Genomic DNA, 14580 nt, shown 5'->3' on the forward strand with positions numbered 1-14580 from the left:
GCCAAACATATGTTGTCTTTTGTAGTAAAAAATAAGAGATAAATAAAAATCAATATGGTAGATTTTATTTTTAAGCCATATCGCCTAGCCCTATCTTTCAATGATCTACTTGGCTACTCGTCTTTTAAGATTTTTTTTTTCTGGTGTTAAGTAGACAGGTGGACAGGAAATTTGGAGAGAGAGAGCGAGACATGCAACAAAGGTCTCCTGCTGGATTCAAACCGGAGACATACGTAGTATGTGTCTTGGAGCCCTTGGTCAACATGGCACCCCACTTGGGTTTTATCATCATGCTATTTTATATGATACATAATGTCTTACATACGCTAATTAAAAGCCTCTTTGGTACCCATATTTAATTTTTTTTTCACAATGCATGTCCTTTTCCCACCTTCTGCAAAACATCCAGAGATGTGAGCACAGCTTCCTGGAGGCTGGTGAGCACCGCCTCAGTGTAGGAGGGGAGGATGAAGGGCGAGGCATCGCTGCTGATAGGCACAGATACTGCCCCATGGAGGATGACCCCCAGCTTCTTCAGATCCTCCATGCTGAAGTTAGCTTTTATGTGCTGGTAGAGTGCAGGGAATATCTGGATCAATGCTGTGAGGAATGGCTGGCTAGGGATGAATGAGAGCTTCTCTGTCGGGCCACTAGGAGGCCTCGTGCTGTCTGTTCCAGTTCGATACCACGTGTTCCACGCTGACCACCACAATGCCGAGTCTTCCAAGGCCGACTCCTCCCCTGGGGGAGGGGCCTGCAGCTCAGCGCCGTTGTATCGCGTGAGCCGCTCGACAAGCGAATCTGAACGCACCAGGGGTCTGCCAGGACCAGACGCTGAGAGGGGGTCAATGAGCACTGGGGGGACGCCCATAGCAGCAAATGCATCACCTGCTTTGTCTGAGTCTTTAACAGGTGTAACAATCTGTAGGATCTCTTGAAAGCTCTTAAGGGCAGCCAGCGACACCTCGTTGTTTTTGCTGAGAGCAGCTGACTGAATGTGGTTCAGCAGCACCTCCCAGGCCTCGAAGAAATCACCTGTAGATACACAGCAAGTAGAGTAAGATTGCCAATTAGCAGAATGTGTTAACTGTAAATAAAGTGTGACAATTAGCACTTTCATATGTGAGGTTTCAAACCAACAGATGTTAGGGAGGCCACATAGTGAGAACTAGTGTTTTAGTCACAAACATTGTTTCCTTTTCATACATTTTTCTAAAAAAGAGCAGTAAGGAGTCTTAGTGGGTCACATGCTCTACCAGGTGAGCTACCAGGGCACCCCCAGTAGCTCACCTGGTAGCTTATGAGCCTATATCCAATTATGTAAAAATCATCATACCATGATATTGCATTGCAAGCAACAGTTATTCCTTTCATCTAGGTTGTATATTGGTAGAGCAGCCTTCCTCTAGGTGATTTTATGTGTAGTAGGCTGGGAATGTGTGTATATTGTGAGTCACCACTTTCTTGTAATTTGGCATTGACTGGCTAAGATGTTCAGAGGGGTGAGTGCAGTTAATGAGGAGCTCATGTTTTATCATTCATATCTCCCTGGAATATTAATCCTGTCTGCATGGGGCTTAACATGACTTAATGTGTGGTAATATAGCAGTAACAGCTGGGTCGTTTCTGGACCTTTGCTACACTTGGCACAGATTTATGAATACATTTCAATATGTAATTTTCTTTGTTTACAATTCCGTGGCGGCGGTGGTAAACTGTAGAAAAAGAGCATCAGAGCAGACTATGCGTGGCTCACCTAACTGCTGGAGGAGATAGCGCCTCGTGTTGAAAATGCGAGCCACCCCGGCTAGTGTCAGCACCCATGTTTCCGCCCATTGTTTTTCAGCTGTGTCGCGTGAGTGGTGGATGAGGATGTTCCCGCCACCGGACTCAATTTTCTCCTTGTCTGCTGTGGTGGAGGATGTCCTCACACAGTCTAGCAGGTGGAACAGTACCTAGTGGTGACACCAAGATAGGTTAAGAAGCAGCAATTTCTTCCACAAAAAGCACATTCTGCCAATAATGGAGCCCCAATGTCAGCCTATTTAGAGTTGTTTTTACGTTTGAGTCTAAAATCAATAGTACAATATTCTGTACAAACAATATGAATGACAGCCTGGTAGAACTAAATCAAACAAAAATCACAATTCTTGCAGGCTACCTTCCAGATCACAATATGCCACGTTGGCTGCTGCAGCAGGGTCCCGTGGGCAGCGATGGTGGAGAACAATGTCTGCCCGGCGCTTTTACGCACAGCGGGCCGTGGGTCGACACACAGCTCGCCCAGCTTAGCGTAGAGGCACAGCCACAAGCAATCAAAAGGAGGGGCGGGATGGAACGGCCTGTTCAGGGTCTCTCCTTTCTCCTGGGCCTGCTTCTGCAACGCTTCCTCCTCCCTCCCCAACTCTTGTGTGATGGCCTCGCCCCTTTGAAAGAAGTAGTCCGAAATGTTCCACTGTGGGTAAAAAGGGAAGTGGGGGCAGAGAGTGGGGGCATTAATTGTAGAGGAAGGTTCGGTAAAATGCTTCTGGCAGTTTTGCTATCCTATTACCATAAAGTAATCTCGCAGGAACTGCCACACTCCAAGAGAAATAATCCTGCAAACCGCAGATCAATATCGGGTTTTGCATGTCCTGAATCCTGTACAAAGTATCTATGAAAAGTCAGTGGAGTGGTTAAGTGCTGTTAAATTAAATTGCAAGAGTTAAGTTGCAAAACAAGGAATTATGTGATATTATAATAGCCAAACCATATTAAACATACCATGTTTCAGCTTTAAAGCTATTGGAAAAGAAAAGTGTCCAACCTGTCATATTTCAATAATACTGTATGTAGGCCAGGAAGTTTCTGTTGTTTTCATTTATATTACTATATTCTCTGTTAGCATAGCCCTGCCTCGCCCCACACATTCAAACTAAGGAATTGTTACATCACATTATTCTACTGCTGGCCCCTCAAAAGCTCAGAGTATTAACCAGGAGTCCTGCCTCTGTGTCTGAGCATAAAGAGCACAAGACAAGACATCAGTTATCTCACCAGCAGGCCAATGGAGGTGAGGCTGATGTTGAGCTCTTGGTTCTGCAGGCCAAAGCTGCCAGCTACATCCACTACGATCTGGAGGCACGTGCAAGGCATGGTGGGCAGGAAGTCTGTCACCACCAACTGCAGGCACTGGAAGGCTGTTCGGATCAATGACTCACTGAAGGGAAACAAGACACATGGCAGCCTTTGGTTGAGTTCAGTTTCTTCTATTGCTTGCAGTGTAACCACAGTAACAACAGACATTTAGGATGGCTCTCATAAAATAAAATATTTGCATTTACAAAAAAACAAGAGCTATTTCAGTAACAACTAAAAAAGATTATGTGAAGCCCAGTCAGCTTTGCCCATCTTCTCCTCCTTCCGTTACCCTTGATCATTGCGGATGGCTCCTATAACACCCAAGACGAGGGGCCAGCCGGGCCCCAGGCTGTCTCCCTGACTCTGTAGGATCTGCAGGACACTCTCCAGCTGTTTCTGCCGGATATCTGCATGCAGCACGTTGGACAACTCCTTCAGGGGGTTCAGCAACAGAAGCTGCAGCCGCTTGGGAATAAAAAGGAGACTGTAATTAATTTGGTAACAGACAGACAATGATCTACAAAGATTAAAGTCTTGCTTTGTGCTATAACAACACTGCATAGTACACATGTAAAATGAATATATTCAAAATTTAGAACCATTAAATCTGGTGAATGCCTCTAAACAGTATAATCATAGACACACATTTCACTGGCAAAATGTCCAAATTAATTTAACTTTCTTTTTTATAAGAACTGCTGGACAATACCCAAACTGATTGTAGAGTTAGATAGTAAGTATTTTTGTGCTCTGGCCGACAGAGTTGTCAAATGTGTCATAACGGTTTTATTCTTCATTTGTTCTAACACAATCAAACCATAGATGACTTGCATAACCCCGGTTCTCTGGGTAACATGGGTGACACACTGTACAGACAAGTACAAATTAAAGGAAACCAGAATACTTGAGTGGGGGAACACAATGAATGCAAATGCTCGAGTCACTGGAATGGTTGTTAAAATATGTGTATGTGTATTGTATCACACAATAAGTGTAGCAGACAAAATGTATTTTAAGTTAAGTAGCTATTAGGGTCATTTTGGTGTTTTTATCAGGGGGGGAAAAACAAATAAACACTTACTTACACGTACTTATATTTCCTATTTTACTTTCAGTGTCAATGTGTTCGTGAGTCATATTTCTTTCCTTTTTTTCTGTTTTTTAGATTATATATATATCTTAGGAACTTTGGATGCAGTCACTATACTTACCATTCCATTATTTTTAACACCACATGCAATGGTAAAAGCTTGCCCACACTGCAACATAGGCCTTGAAGAAATTATTATATTGTGCGTTTCTACAGGACAGCCATCATTTGTATGGCTCGGTGCTGTTCTATTAACCTCCACACATTTCTTCTGCCCTCTTTTAGATAAGCTCTGTGCCATTCCCTTTATCTGTCACACTAAGGTGAAGGTCACAGACTCTGTGTTTGTGAGTGACAAGAGAAAGTGACTGTGACATTTCTGTTTTCCACGTTTTAAGCATTTGGCACACACTCTTATCTATCATGACATACGCTGCAACAGTGGAGATTTCTCAAATGTCAGCATTACAAACAACCAATATTAAGTGAAACCCAGAGAAGACAAACGATACATATTTCTATTAAAATGAACGTTCTTTTGAGCTCTACATTGTTTCATGCAGATTCTTGTTTTTTCTGCTTTGTGTTTTAGACCACAAACACCTGCTTAGCTACCTGATTTTGGGCCAGTGGAGGGTCGTGTTTGAAGGCCAGGCCAGCTTTGATAAGCGCTGTCAACGCCTCAGCCCCCCACTCTCTCATCCTGGAGTTTGGGTGCTGACAGACCTGCAGGACACATTACATAGACACACAAATGCAGACACGTGTACATGACAACAGATCTGATGCAAAGGCTGAGTTTCCCAGCAGTGGTCACAGTGGGTGGGTGTAAAACAAGTGGAAGAAATAAACCACAGACTGTGATAGAGACTGGTGTCCCCTGTGATAACAGGATATGCTATGAAGGACAGTGTAATCATGAAAGCTAGTGTAGATAGATACACATGGAGAGGCTGAGCTCAGCAGAGGTAAGTACACTAGTGTGGTACAAAACCTGTGTTCTGCTTGAAGAATACCAGTAAAAATAAAATATGTTTTCCCTTTTTAAATCATATTTTGTCTAAAGGTTTGTCAAAATGTTTACTTTTATGGTCAATCTTAATAATTCCATGAGGAGAAAACTTTGTATTGCTTACAGGCAAAGAGAGAGACTGCTAAGTAGACACTGTAGCTGTACCCCTTCAGAACCCAGATTGTCCATGTGTATCTATTTAATAATTTGGCTTTCACAGACCTGCATGATCGTTAAGGCCTCATATTTTTATCTTAATCTTTATAAGATTGGACATCTGTAAATAAAGATGCAATAAAGGAGATATCATTGTCACATTTCCATTAAAATACAAAAGAATGAATTTGAACAAGCCTGCAAAGAAAGATAAGCAGCATTTTATCTAAGCATAAAGTATACTTTGCAGGTGCAGCTTCAGATTCTGCTTCTGTGACAAATCAGAATTACATTGCAAATTGCACACAAGAATGTAAGGTCAAACACTGGTAGCGGAGCAAATGGACACATTTTGACACAGCGACTCTCAACTCCAACATGATGATGCCGGACTGAGAGGGAGAGAAAACAGATTGCGAAAAAAGAAGAGATGGGAAAGCCAGTGATTATGGAGGAGGGAATCTGAGCTTACCTTCTGCAAAACAGACAGGAGTGCAAAAGAGAGGGGAGATAGACAAAGAAAATGTGAAGAAAACCTCTGAACACACACCTTTACACACATAGAAAATGAGAACCCTCTTACAGATATGAGGACATGTACGTGCCAATAACTACAGAGAATGTATTATAAACCAAACTCAAATCAACTCAACTTTATCTACAGTATATAGCACAGTATACACAACCCATGAAACCCATATCTGTTAGTAACTGGTATATGTGCCAGGGCTCTACTGTATGTGTACACTGCTGTCTTTCATTTCAAAAAGCAGCACATGCAACAAGAATTAAAAAAAAAGGTCAAATATTTTGTGCTCATGCTGTATCACCAGACAATGACTCATGGGGATTTTCTTCTATACTCAAATATGAGGGCAATTCTGCTAATGGTAGTTCTATAGCAACCACCCAAATATAAAAAAATATGAAAATGTATTTTTTATTAAAAATCAGCTAAACATACTTTGAAAGTTTCACCAATAAATAAGAAGAAGTCCATATCTCAGCTTTTATCAAAAACTGTAATACTCATTAGAAACCTTCAACCCTTCTATAGCCTGTTAAACATTTTTCTCCTTCATGACTAAACCACTAGACCAGAGCCCTGTCTCTGTGTTGCTGCTTGCAGCTATAATTCCATTTCATTTTAACTTTAAGGGCTTGTATGCTCCAGAATCCATGGAAAAAAGAGCATTATTAGAGCCTTGGCACTGGGTAAAGTAACCAAAAGGGTTTAGCAGAGGGGGGCAATTTTGACATTCTTTTAGGTTCTTCCTTTCATTATTTGAAGAGTTTGGTTCCAAATTTTCTCCAATGAGATCATCAGCATTGGAAAAAGTGACAATTACTGCTACCAAATTTAAACAAGCATTTCTTTCTAGCTCTGGTTTAACACGTCAAATTCCTTATACACTTATTGTACTAGGTGAAATTAAATCTGCTCAAAGAGAGTCTGCACTCCTTAAGTGATTGTGAGGATATAACTATATGACCTTGGTTGACAAAATTATGTTTATCTTCCATCTTTCACTGAGTTTGAATCAAATGGTGTGACCGTGTTTAAGAACAGAACTCTTTATCTGCACCTTTCATGATGTAGCTCTAAATAGCAGTTACCTCCAATAAGTGGCCAGTTAGGGGTCTCCACAGGATCTCTATACGATCCATGTTGACAAGGCCAGTCTCCAGCAGCTTGGCCACAGCAAACAGAGATGGTTCCTAAAACCAAGACAAGAAAATAGAAACTATATATAAATACCGGATACCTTTTTCCCCCAATTTTGCTGATCAAATGCATAAGTATGGTTATCTATAGCCCTGTTTGAATATTTGAATATTAGGAGACGGTTCACTGAGATAAGCAGAAGGTGGCGCCACGTTTTCAGTGAGAAAAGCATAAGAAGAGGTTGCAACAAGATAATGTAATTGAAAAGGTGGCAGTCAAACCTCAAATGGTGAAAAACTATGCAGAAAACATGATGAAAATGACAGAAAGGTAGCTTCAGATCTGTGTGGATCGATCATGAATGTATTAAAGAGCCATGGGAGCTTTGAGGAGACAGGCGAAGACAGCTGACAGCATTAACTCTAATTATTTAATCTTCTTGCATTTTTCTTCTAAACTTTTGACTTTTACGTCAAACACTTGTAAAGCATAATGCACATCAAAATACGTTGATGAAAACACAACTAATGACAGACACGCAAGATAATATCCACTTCCAGTAAAATTGTATAAAGAATAGTTACTCTAACCCTAACCCTAACCCATTTGACATTTTATCCAAAGCCAAATAATGACACATCCAAAACATCAGGGAAGTTTCACCATGTACTAAAATACAGAAAATCTATACCTTGTTATTTCCATAAGCCATCTCCATGGCTTCCAGGGAGAGGGAACAGAGAGCGTTGATCAGATGATGCAGGGACACATCATCCAGGTACCTAGATCACACAGAAAATACATATTGCATATCAGATATGCATATTTTGCACAGACTGAATAGTTTCAAATGTTAGGAATTCAGATTTACAGAATTTGTATACACAAAAAGTTACTATTTATACCCATATGGTTACTATTAGCACTGAACAGAAAATGTAGCCCCTTTACCAGTAAGTACATCTTTTAAAAAACGTCGACTGGACTATTTAAAAGCATACGGATGAATAACTGGAGTTTCTATAGGGAGTGCTCGTTTTAACAAATGAAAGACTGGTCCTTACTGGGAGCTCTCAAAAAGTCTGGACAGAATGTTGGAGATGATGGGTAGGTCTGTCATCACGGCTGTGGTCAGCACCTGTTTAGGTTAAAGACACAACCACAGGCAGTCAGCTCATTGACTTCAACAATAAGGTGAAAAACATACAGTACAACGCAAGCTCGACATACACTTCCTAAAAAACTCACTGTACTGGGTCCCTCCACAGCTCGACCAGGCTTCAGGGCACCGCCCACTCCTGGCTTCAGCCCCAGGATCCACACTAAATGCTGGTAGGGAAAAGTGAGGTAAGGTCATGAAATGTACATTGGCATACTGTTAGGTAGAACAAATTTAAATTAGTTAAGAATTATTGAATTTAAATTCTAAATCAGTCCCCCTCCTGTTTTTGGAAGTTTTTACAAAGCACAAAGGTAAAAAAAAAAAAAAACACATTTTGATAGTTTGGTTTGTGAAACATATTGGTAGCAGGTCATTTATTTTCTCAAAAGCAGCGCAAGTATACACTTACAAATGTATAAATGTAATATATTGGGCCCATCTTCTCCTCCCTTCCCCGCTTCAACCCTTGATCATTGCGGATGGCTTTTCCTATCAAATCACCAGAAAGACGAGGGCGGCCAGCCGGGCCCAGGCCATGTCTCCCTGACTCGTGTACGGACCGTCTGCAGTGACACTCTCCAGCGTTTCCTGCCGTATCGTGCATGCGCACGTTGGAAACAACTCCTTCAGGGGGTTCAGCAATCCAGAAAGCTGCAAGCCCGCTTGGGATAAAAAGGAGACTTGTCTTAAATATAATAGAGATACAAGCACCGCAGTAACCAATGATATCTTACAACAGATTAAGACTTCTGCTTTGATGCTTAACTAGATAGTACACTGTTTAAATGACACATTATCTTCAAATTTAGAAAACCATTAAATCTGGTGACATGCCTTCTAAATAATCACACATAGCCACATTTCATCTGCAAACAATGTCCAAGATTATAATTTTAACTTTCCTTTTTTTTTATAAGAAGCTGCTGGGACAAAATAACAACTGATTGTAATTATTGTTTGAATAGCTCAACGGATATCTTTTGCTGCTTCTGGCGAACAGAATCATGTATCGAAATTGTTCATAAACGTTTTTTATTCTGTTCCATTTGTTCTACACACATCAACAACGCATAGTATGACTCTGCTAACACCCCCGGTTCTCTGGTAACACTGGGGCACATTGTAACAGACAAGTAAACAAATTAAAGGAAACCAGAATATTGAGTGGGGGGGGGGAACCAATGAGCCTGCAAAAAGATGCTCGATGTACTGGATAGGTTGTTTAATCATTGTTGTGTATGTTGTAATAGAATCACACATATAGCTGTGCAAGACCACATTAGTTAGAGTAGCTATACGGTCAAATTTTTTGGTGTTTTATCAAGGGGTGAAACACATACAACTAATACTACACGTACTATATATAATTTTCCTATTTAACTTTCAGTGTATGGTGTTTCGTGTCAGTCATATTTCTGGTCTTCCTTTATTTCTTTGTTTTTGTTTAGATTATTATAATATAACTTCATTGAGGAACTTTTGGTCAGTCACTATACTTACCCAATTTCCATTATGTTTTACAACCAACAATGCAATGGCTAAAGCCTTGCCCACCAACTTGCAACTAGGCTATAGAAGAAATTATTTCACTATTGAGTAGCTAATTTCTACTCAGGCAAGCCCATACTTTGTGAGCTCGGTTTGCTGTTCTGATTAACTCCACCAACTTTCCTTTCTGCCTCTTTTAGACTAAGCTCTGTTGCCAATTCCCTCGTTATCTGTCACACTAAGGTGAACGTCGACAGATAACTCTTGTTGTTTAGTGAAGATGAGCAAGGAATGTTGACATTGTTCTGTTTCCACATTGTTAAGGCACATCTTGGCCACACACTCTTATCTATCAGGACCACTCACTGCAACTAGTGAGGATTTCTCAATGTCAGCATTTACACAACAACAACTATTACAGTGACCCAAGAGAAGGACAGACGCATCACATCACGTTTGGTCTATTTAAAATGAACGTTCTCTTGATGAGCTCTACATTGTTTCATGCAGATTCTTTGTGTCTTTTCTGCTTGTTGTTGCTGTAGAACCACAACCACTGCTTCAGCTCTGCCTGAATTTTTTGGGCCAGTGAGGGTCCGTGTTTTGAAGGCCAGGCCAGCTTTGGCATATAAGCGGCTGTCAACGCTCAAGCCCCCACTTCACTAGAATCTGGTAGGTTTGGGTGCGACAGACCTGGCAGAGACCACATTACATAGACACACAAATGCCAGACCAGCGGTGTACTGAAACAGATCTTGATCGCAAGGCTGAAGTCTTCCCAGCAGTGGTCACAGTGGGTTGGGTGTAAACAAGTGGAAGAATAAACCACAGACCTGTGATAGAGACTGGTGTCCCCTGTGATTCCAAGGTATTGCTATGAATAGAGATAGATAATCATGAAAGCAGTGGTAGCATTATGATATCAAAATGGAGAGGGCCTTGAGCTCAGCAGATGGTAAGTACACTAGTAGGGGTCAACCTTGTGTTCATGCCTTGAGAAATATCATGTAAAAGATAATATGTTTTCCCTTTTTAATCAATATTTTGTTCTAAAGGTTTGACTCAAATGTTTACTTTCATGGTCAAATCTTTAATAATTCCATGAGAGAAAAATTTGTTATTCGGTTTTTACAGGCAAGAAAGAGAGACTGCTAAGTGCACCTTGTTCGCTGTAACCCTTCAGAACCAAGAATTTGTCCATGTGTAATCGGTATTTAAATAATTTTGGGGCTTCTCACAGAACCCATGCAACAATGCGATGTCTAGGCTCATATTTTTTTCTCTTAAAATCTTTATAGATTGGACATCTGTAAAAAAGATGCAAGTAAACGGAGTATCATTTGTCACACTTCTCCATTCTAAAGTACGAAGAATTTGACAGCCTGCAAAGAAGATAGCAGCGATTTACCTAAGCACTAAGTATGGTTGCAGGTGCAGCTTAGATTCTGCCTCCTGTAGCATCAGAATTAACAGCTTGCAAACTTGCACACAGATGTTAAGGTCACCACTGGTAGCGGAGCAAATGGACCCACCTTTCTGACACAGCGACTTCAATCAACACTGAATGATGCCGGCTGAGAGGGAGAAAGAAACAGGGTATTTGCGAAATAGAAAGGAGTGGGAAAGAGGTGAATTAGGAGGAGGAATTCTGAGCTTACTTCGAAACAGAACAGGGTGCGAAAAGAGAGGGGAGATATGCAAAGAAACTGCCTGAGAAACCTTCTGACACACAATCCTTATACACACATAGGATTAGAAGGCGAGAACCCTCTTAACAGATACTGAAGAATGTTCTGCATACCTAGCAGAGAATGTATTATAACAACTCAAAATCAGACTCAACCTTTCAGTCTCTCCTCTGTCAGATACGCAGTAATATTCAAACATGAAGCATCATCTTGTTCAGATAATTGGATATTGTCGTGCCTATGCGGGAATCTACCTGCTTTCACCTGTGGTCACGACTGCTGCTCTTTCCCTCATTTCTTCAAACGTAATGCGGAGTCCACATGCACAAGAAATTAAACACTCGCGAAAAGGTTACAAATTTTTGGCTTCATGCTGTTAATCACCAGAAACACATGATCTGGGGGATGTCTTTCTTCTCATCCTCAATATCGAGGGCAATTTGCTACTTGGGCTAGTTGCTCTATAGCAACACCAAATATAAAAAATATAATGTAGTTTCTTTCCTTATTAAAACTCAGCTAAGACATACTGTGTTGAAGTTCCACCACAATCATAGAGATTACAGTAAGAAAATTGATCATATCCAGTCCTCGTATCAAAACTGTTTATATACGCTCCTTAAAACCTTCAACCCCTTCTATAGCTGTTTAAACATTTTTTCTCTTCATGACTAAACCACTTAGAACAGCAGCCCTGTCTCTGTGCTGGCGTGCTTGCCAGCTTGATATTCCATTCTCATTTTAACTTTAAGGGCCTTGTATGCTCCAGAATCCATAGGAAAAGAAGATTCTTTTAAGGAGCCTTGGACTGGTAAGTTAGTAACAAAAGGGCTTGACAGAGGGGCGGCAATTTGTGACATTCTATCAGATTCTTTCAATCTATTCTTTGAGAGTCTTGCTTCAAATTTTTCCATGGAAATCATCCAGCATTGGAAAGTGAACATTACTGTCTACCCTAATATATAAAACCAAGCATTTCTTTCTAGCTCTCTGGTTTACACCACGTCGAAAATTCACTTACTACATATTGTACTAGTGAATTAAATCTGCTCAAGAAGGTCTTGCCTTCCTTAACGTGATCGCGCTGGCGCTAGACCACGTCACTACGATATATAGGATCCGATGAGAAGGGACTTAACTGTAATTATCTCTCCATTTCACTGTGAGTCTTGATCCAAATGGTGTGCCGGATATAGAACAGCAGACTCTTTAATCTGCACATGTATAATCATGAAATGGTAGATTAAAGTAACGGCAGTTAACACCAATTAAAGTGGACCAAGAATTTAGGGTTCTCACAGGAACGTCATAATATACGATCCATGTTGACACGGCAAGATTCTCCAGCAAGACATTGGGCCACAAAAAGCAACAGAGAATGGTTTCCTCAAAACCAAGCAAACCGAGAAACGGCAGATCATTTCTCATACGACATACCGGTCACTTTTTTTCCCCAATTTTTCTGATCAAGATGCATATATAAGGTTATTTTCATCAGCCCCTTTGTCTTGTAATAAAATTCAACCATGACTATATGCAGGTTCAGCTGAGATAGAGCAGAAAGAGTGGTCGAGACGTCTCTCGAGCCGTGAGAAGCATAAGAGAGGTTTGGCTCAAGATACACTCGTGACTTGAAGGTTGGCAGTTTCAAACGTCAACAGGTGAACTATGCGAAAACCTGAGAAAATCCGCGCGCGCTATGCTTAATCTTGTTCGTGGATCGATCATGGGCACTCGAATGTTTAAAGAGCCCTGGGAGTCTTTGGGAGACACGGCGAGAAGCTGACGCATTAACTCTAATTGATTTAATCTGCGTCTGTGCATTCTTTTCATTCTAACTTGTTGATCTGGACTTTTATCACGTCAAACACTTTAAATGACGATAAAATGCAGCATCAACACCTACGTTGATGAAACAACACGACTATGACCAGACGCACGCAAGACTAATATCCACCTTCCAGTAAATTAGAACAAAGAATAGCGTTGTTATCAAACCTAAAATTCTCCCATTTTGATATTTTATCCAAGGCAAAACTGACACATTCATACAAGCAAACTCAGGCGCAACCGTTGTACCATGGTACCTAAATACAGAAAATATCGGTCATAAGATTATACATAAGCCATCCCTGGTTTCCAGGAGAGGACACAGGAGCGTGTTGATTCAGAATGATGGCAGAGGACCAATCTCATCCAGGTCGAAGATCCACCAGGCTATGCAACTCATCAGACATATACTCACGTATTGCTAACAACTGCTAAACAGGACTGAATAAAGATAGATCTCAAATGTTTAGGATCTAGTTTTCAGAATTTGTTAGATATCAGCAAAAAGTTCCACTCACATCATGCGTTATCTAATTAGCATGCAAACAGAAATGCTGCCCTTTTTAGGATGATATTATAATTAAAATAACAGCTGACCCTGGCATCATTTATAGCATACGACATTGATAAACTGGTAGGTTTCTTATCAACGGAGTGCTCGTTTTTCAATAATTGAGATGATCTTACTTGGGGCACTCTAAAAGTCTGGACACCAGATGTGCTGGAGAGGCTGATGCGGGTCAGGCTTGTTCATAATCAGGTTGTGGTGCAGCACCTGTCGCGCTTACGCGCCTTAAAGACCAACACAGCAGACCTCAGCTCTATTTGATCAAAATAAGTTGAAAACTACAGTACACCAAGGTCGACATCACGTCTCCTACAAAAACTCCTTGTACCTGGGCTTTCCACGCCTTGACAGGTTCAGGGCACCGCCCTCCTGCTTCAGCCCCAGGATCCCCACACTAAATGGCTGGTAAGGAAAGTGAGGTTAAGGTCAAGCAATGTACATTGGCATACTGTGTAGGTACGACCAACTTTAAACATAGTTCTCAGATACCTCAATTACTTCTAATCGTCCTCGCCTGTTCTTCTCTGGCATCCGCAGGTAAACAACAACAACACCTTCTTGAATAGTCTCACTCGGTTTGCCAACATCATGGTCAGCAGGTCATCTCTAATTTATCTCAAAAGCAGGCACACTATACCCACTTTACAATCCTCATAACTCATGCTCGATGCATGTCGAGACGACACCACTGATGCAATGTCCAACTAATCCATAGATATTAGATGCTAAATTAGATACCGGACTGTTAACATGCGTTAGCAAGTGTGCTCGACAGAGACCTGGGCGTCAGTACTGCCGTG

The 14580-nt window shown here is 41.1% G+C and overlaps 1 protein-coding gene across 4 annotated transcripts in view; it reads right to left on the reverse strand.

Moving 5' to 3' along the window:
- The window catches only part of mon2 (MON2 homolog, regulator of endosome-to-Golgi trafficking), a 45121-nt gene that overhangs the window by 7283 nt on the left and 23258 nt on the right, over positions 1–14580 (reverse strand). For 2 of the 4 annotated variants that reach the window (XM_035664754.1, XM_035664752.1), the window contains exons 17-27: positions 8293–8373; positions 8109–8182; positions 7736–7826; positions 6996–7097; positions 5851–5853; positions 4826–4936; positions 3410–3585; positions 3037–3199; positions 2162–2455; positions 1757–1955; positions 392–1035 (exon numbers count right to left, since the gene is read on the reverse strand). In XM_035664754.1, coding sequence (XP_035520647.1) covers positions 392–1035; positions 1757–1955; positions 2162–2455; positions 3037–3199; positions 3410–3585; positions 4826–4936; positions 5851–5853; positions 6996–7097; positions 7736–7826; positions 8109–8182; positions 8293–8373 — 1938 coding nt within the window. The remainder of the gene's footprint in view (positions 1–391; positions 1036–1756; positions 1956–2161; positions 2456–3036; positions 3200–3409; positions 3586–4825; positions 4937–5850; positions 5854–6995; positions 7098–7735; positions 7827–8108; positions 8183–8292; positions 8374–14580) is intronic. The other 2 variants (XM_035664755.1, XM_035664753.1) reach the window with 1 other exon arrangement.

Source organism: Morone saxatilis, unplaced genomic scaffold (genome assembly GCF_004916995.1).
Source record: "Morone saxatilis isolate NCDOM2014 unplaced genomic scaffold, NCSU_SB_2.0 Contig2, whole genome shotgun sequence".
In the NCBI taxonomy this organism is placed as follows: domain Eukaryota; kingdom Metazoa; phylum Chordata; class Actinopteri; family Moronidae; genus Morone; species Morone saxatilis.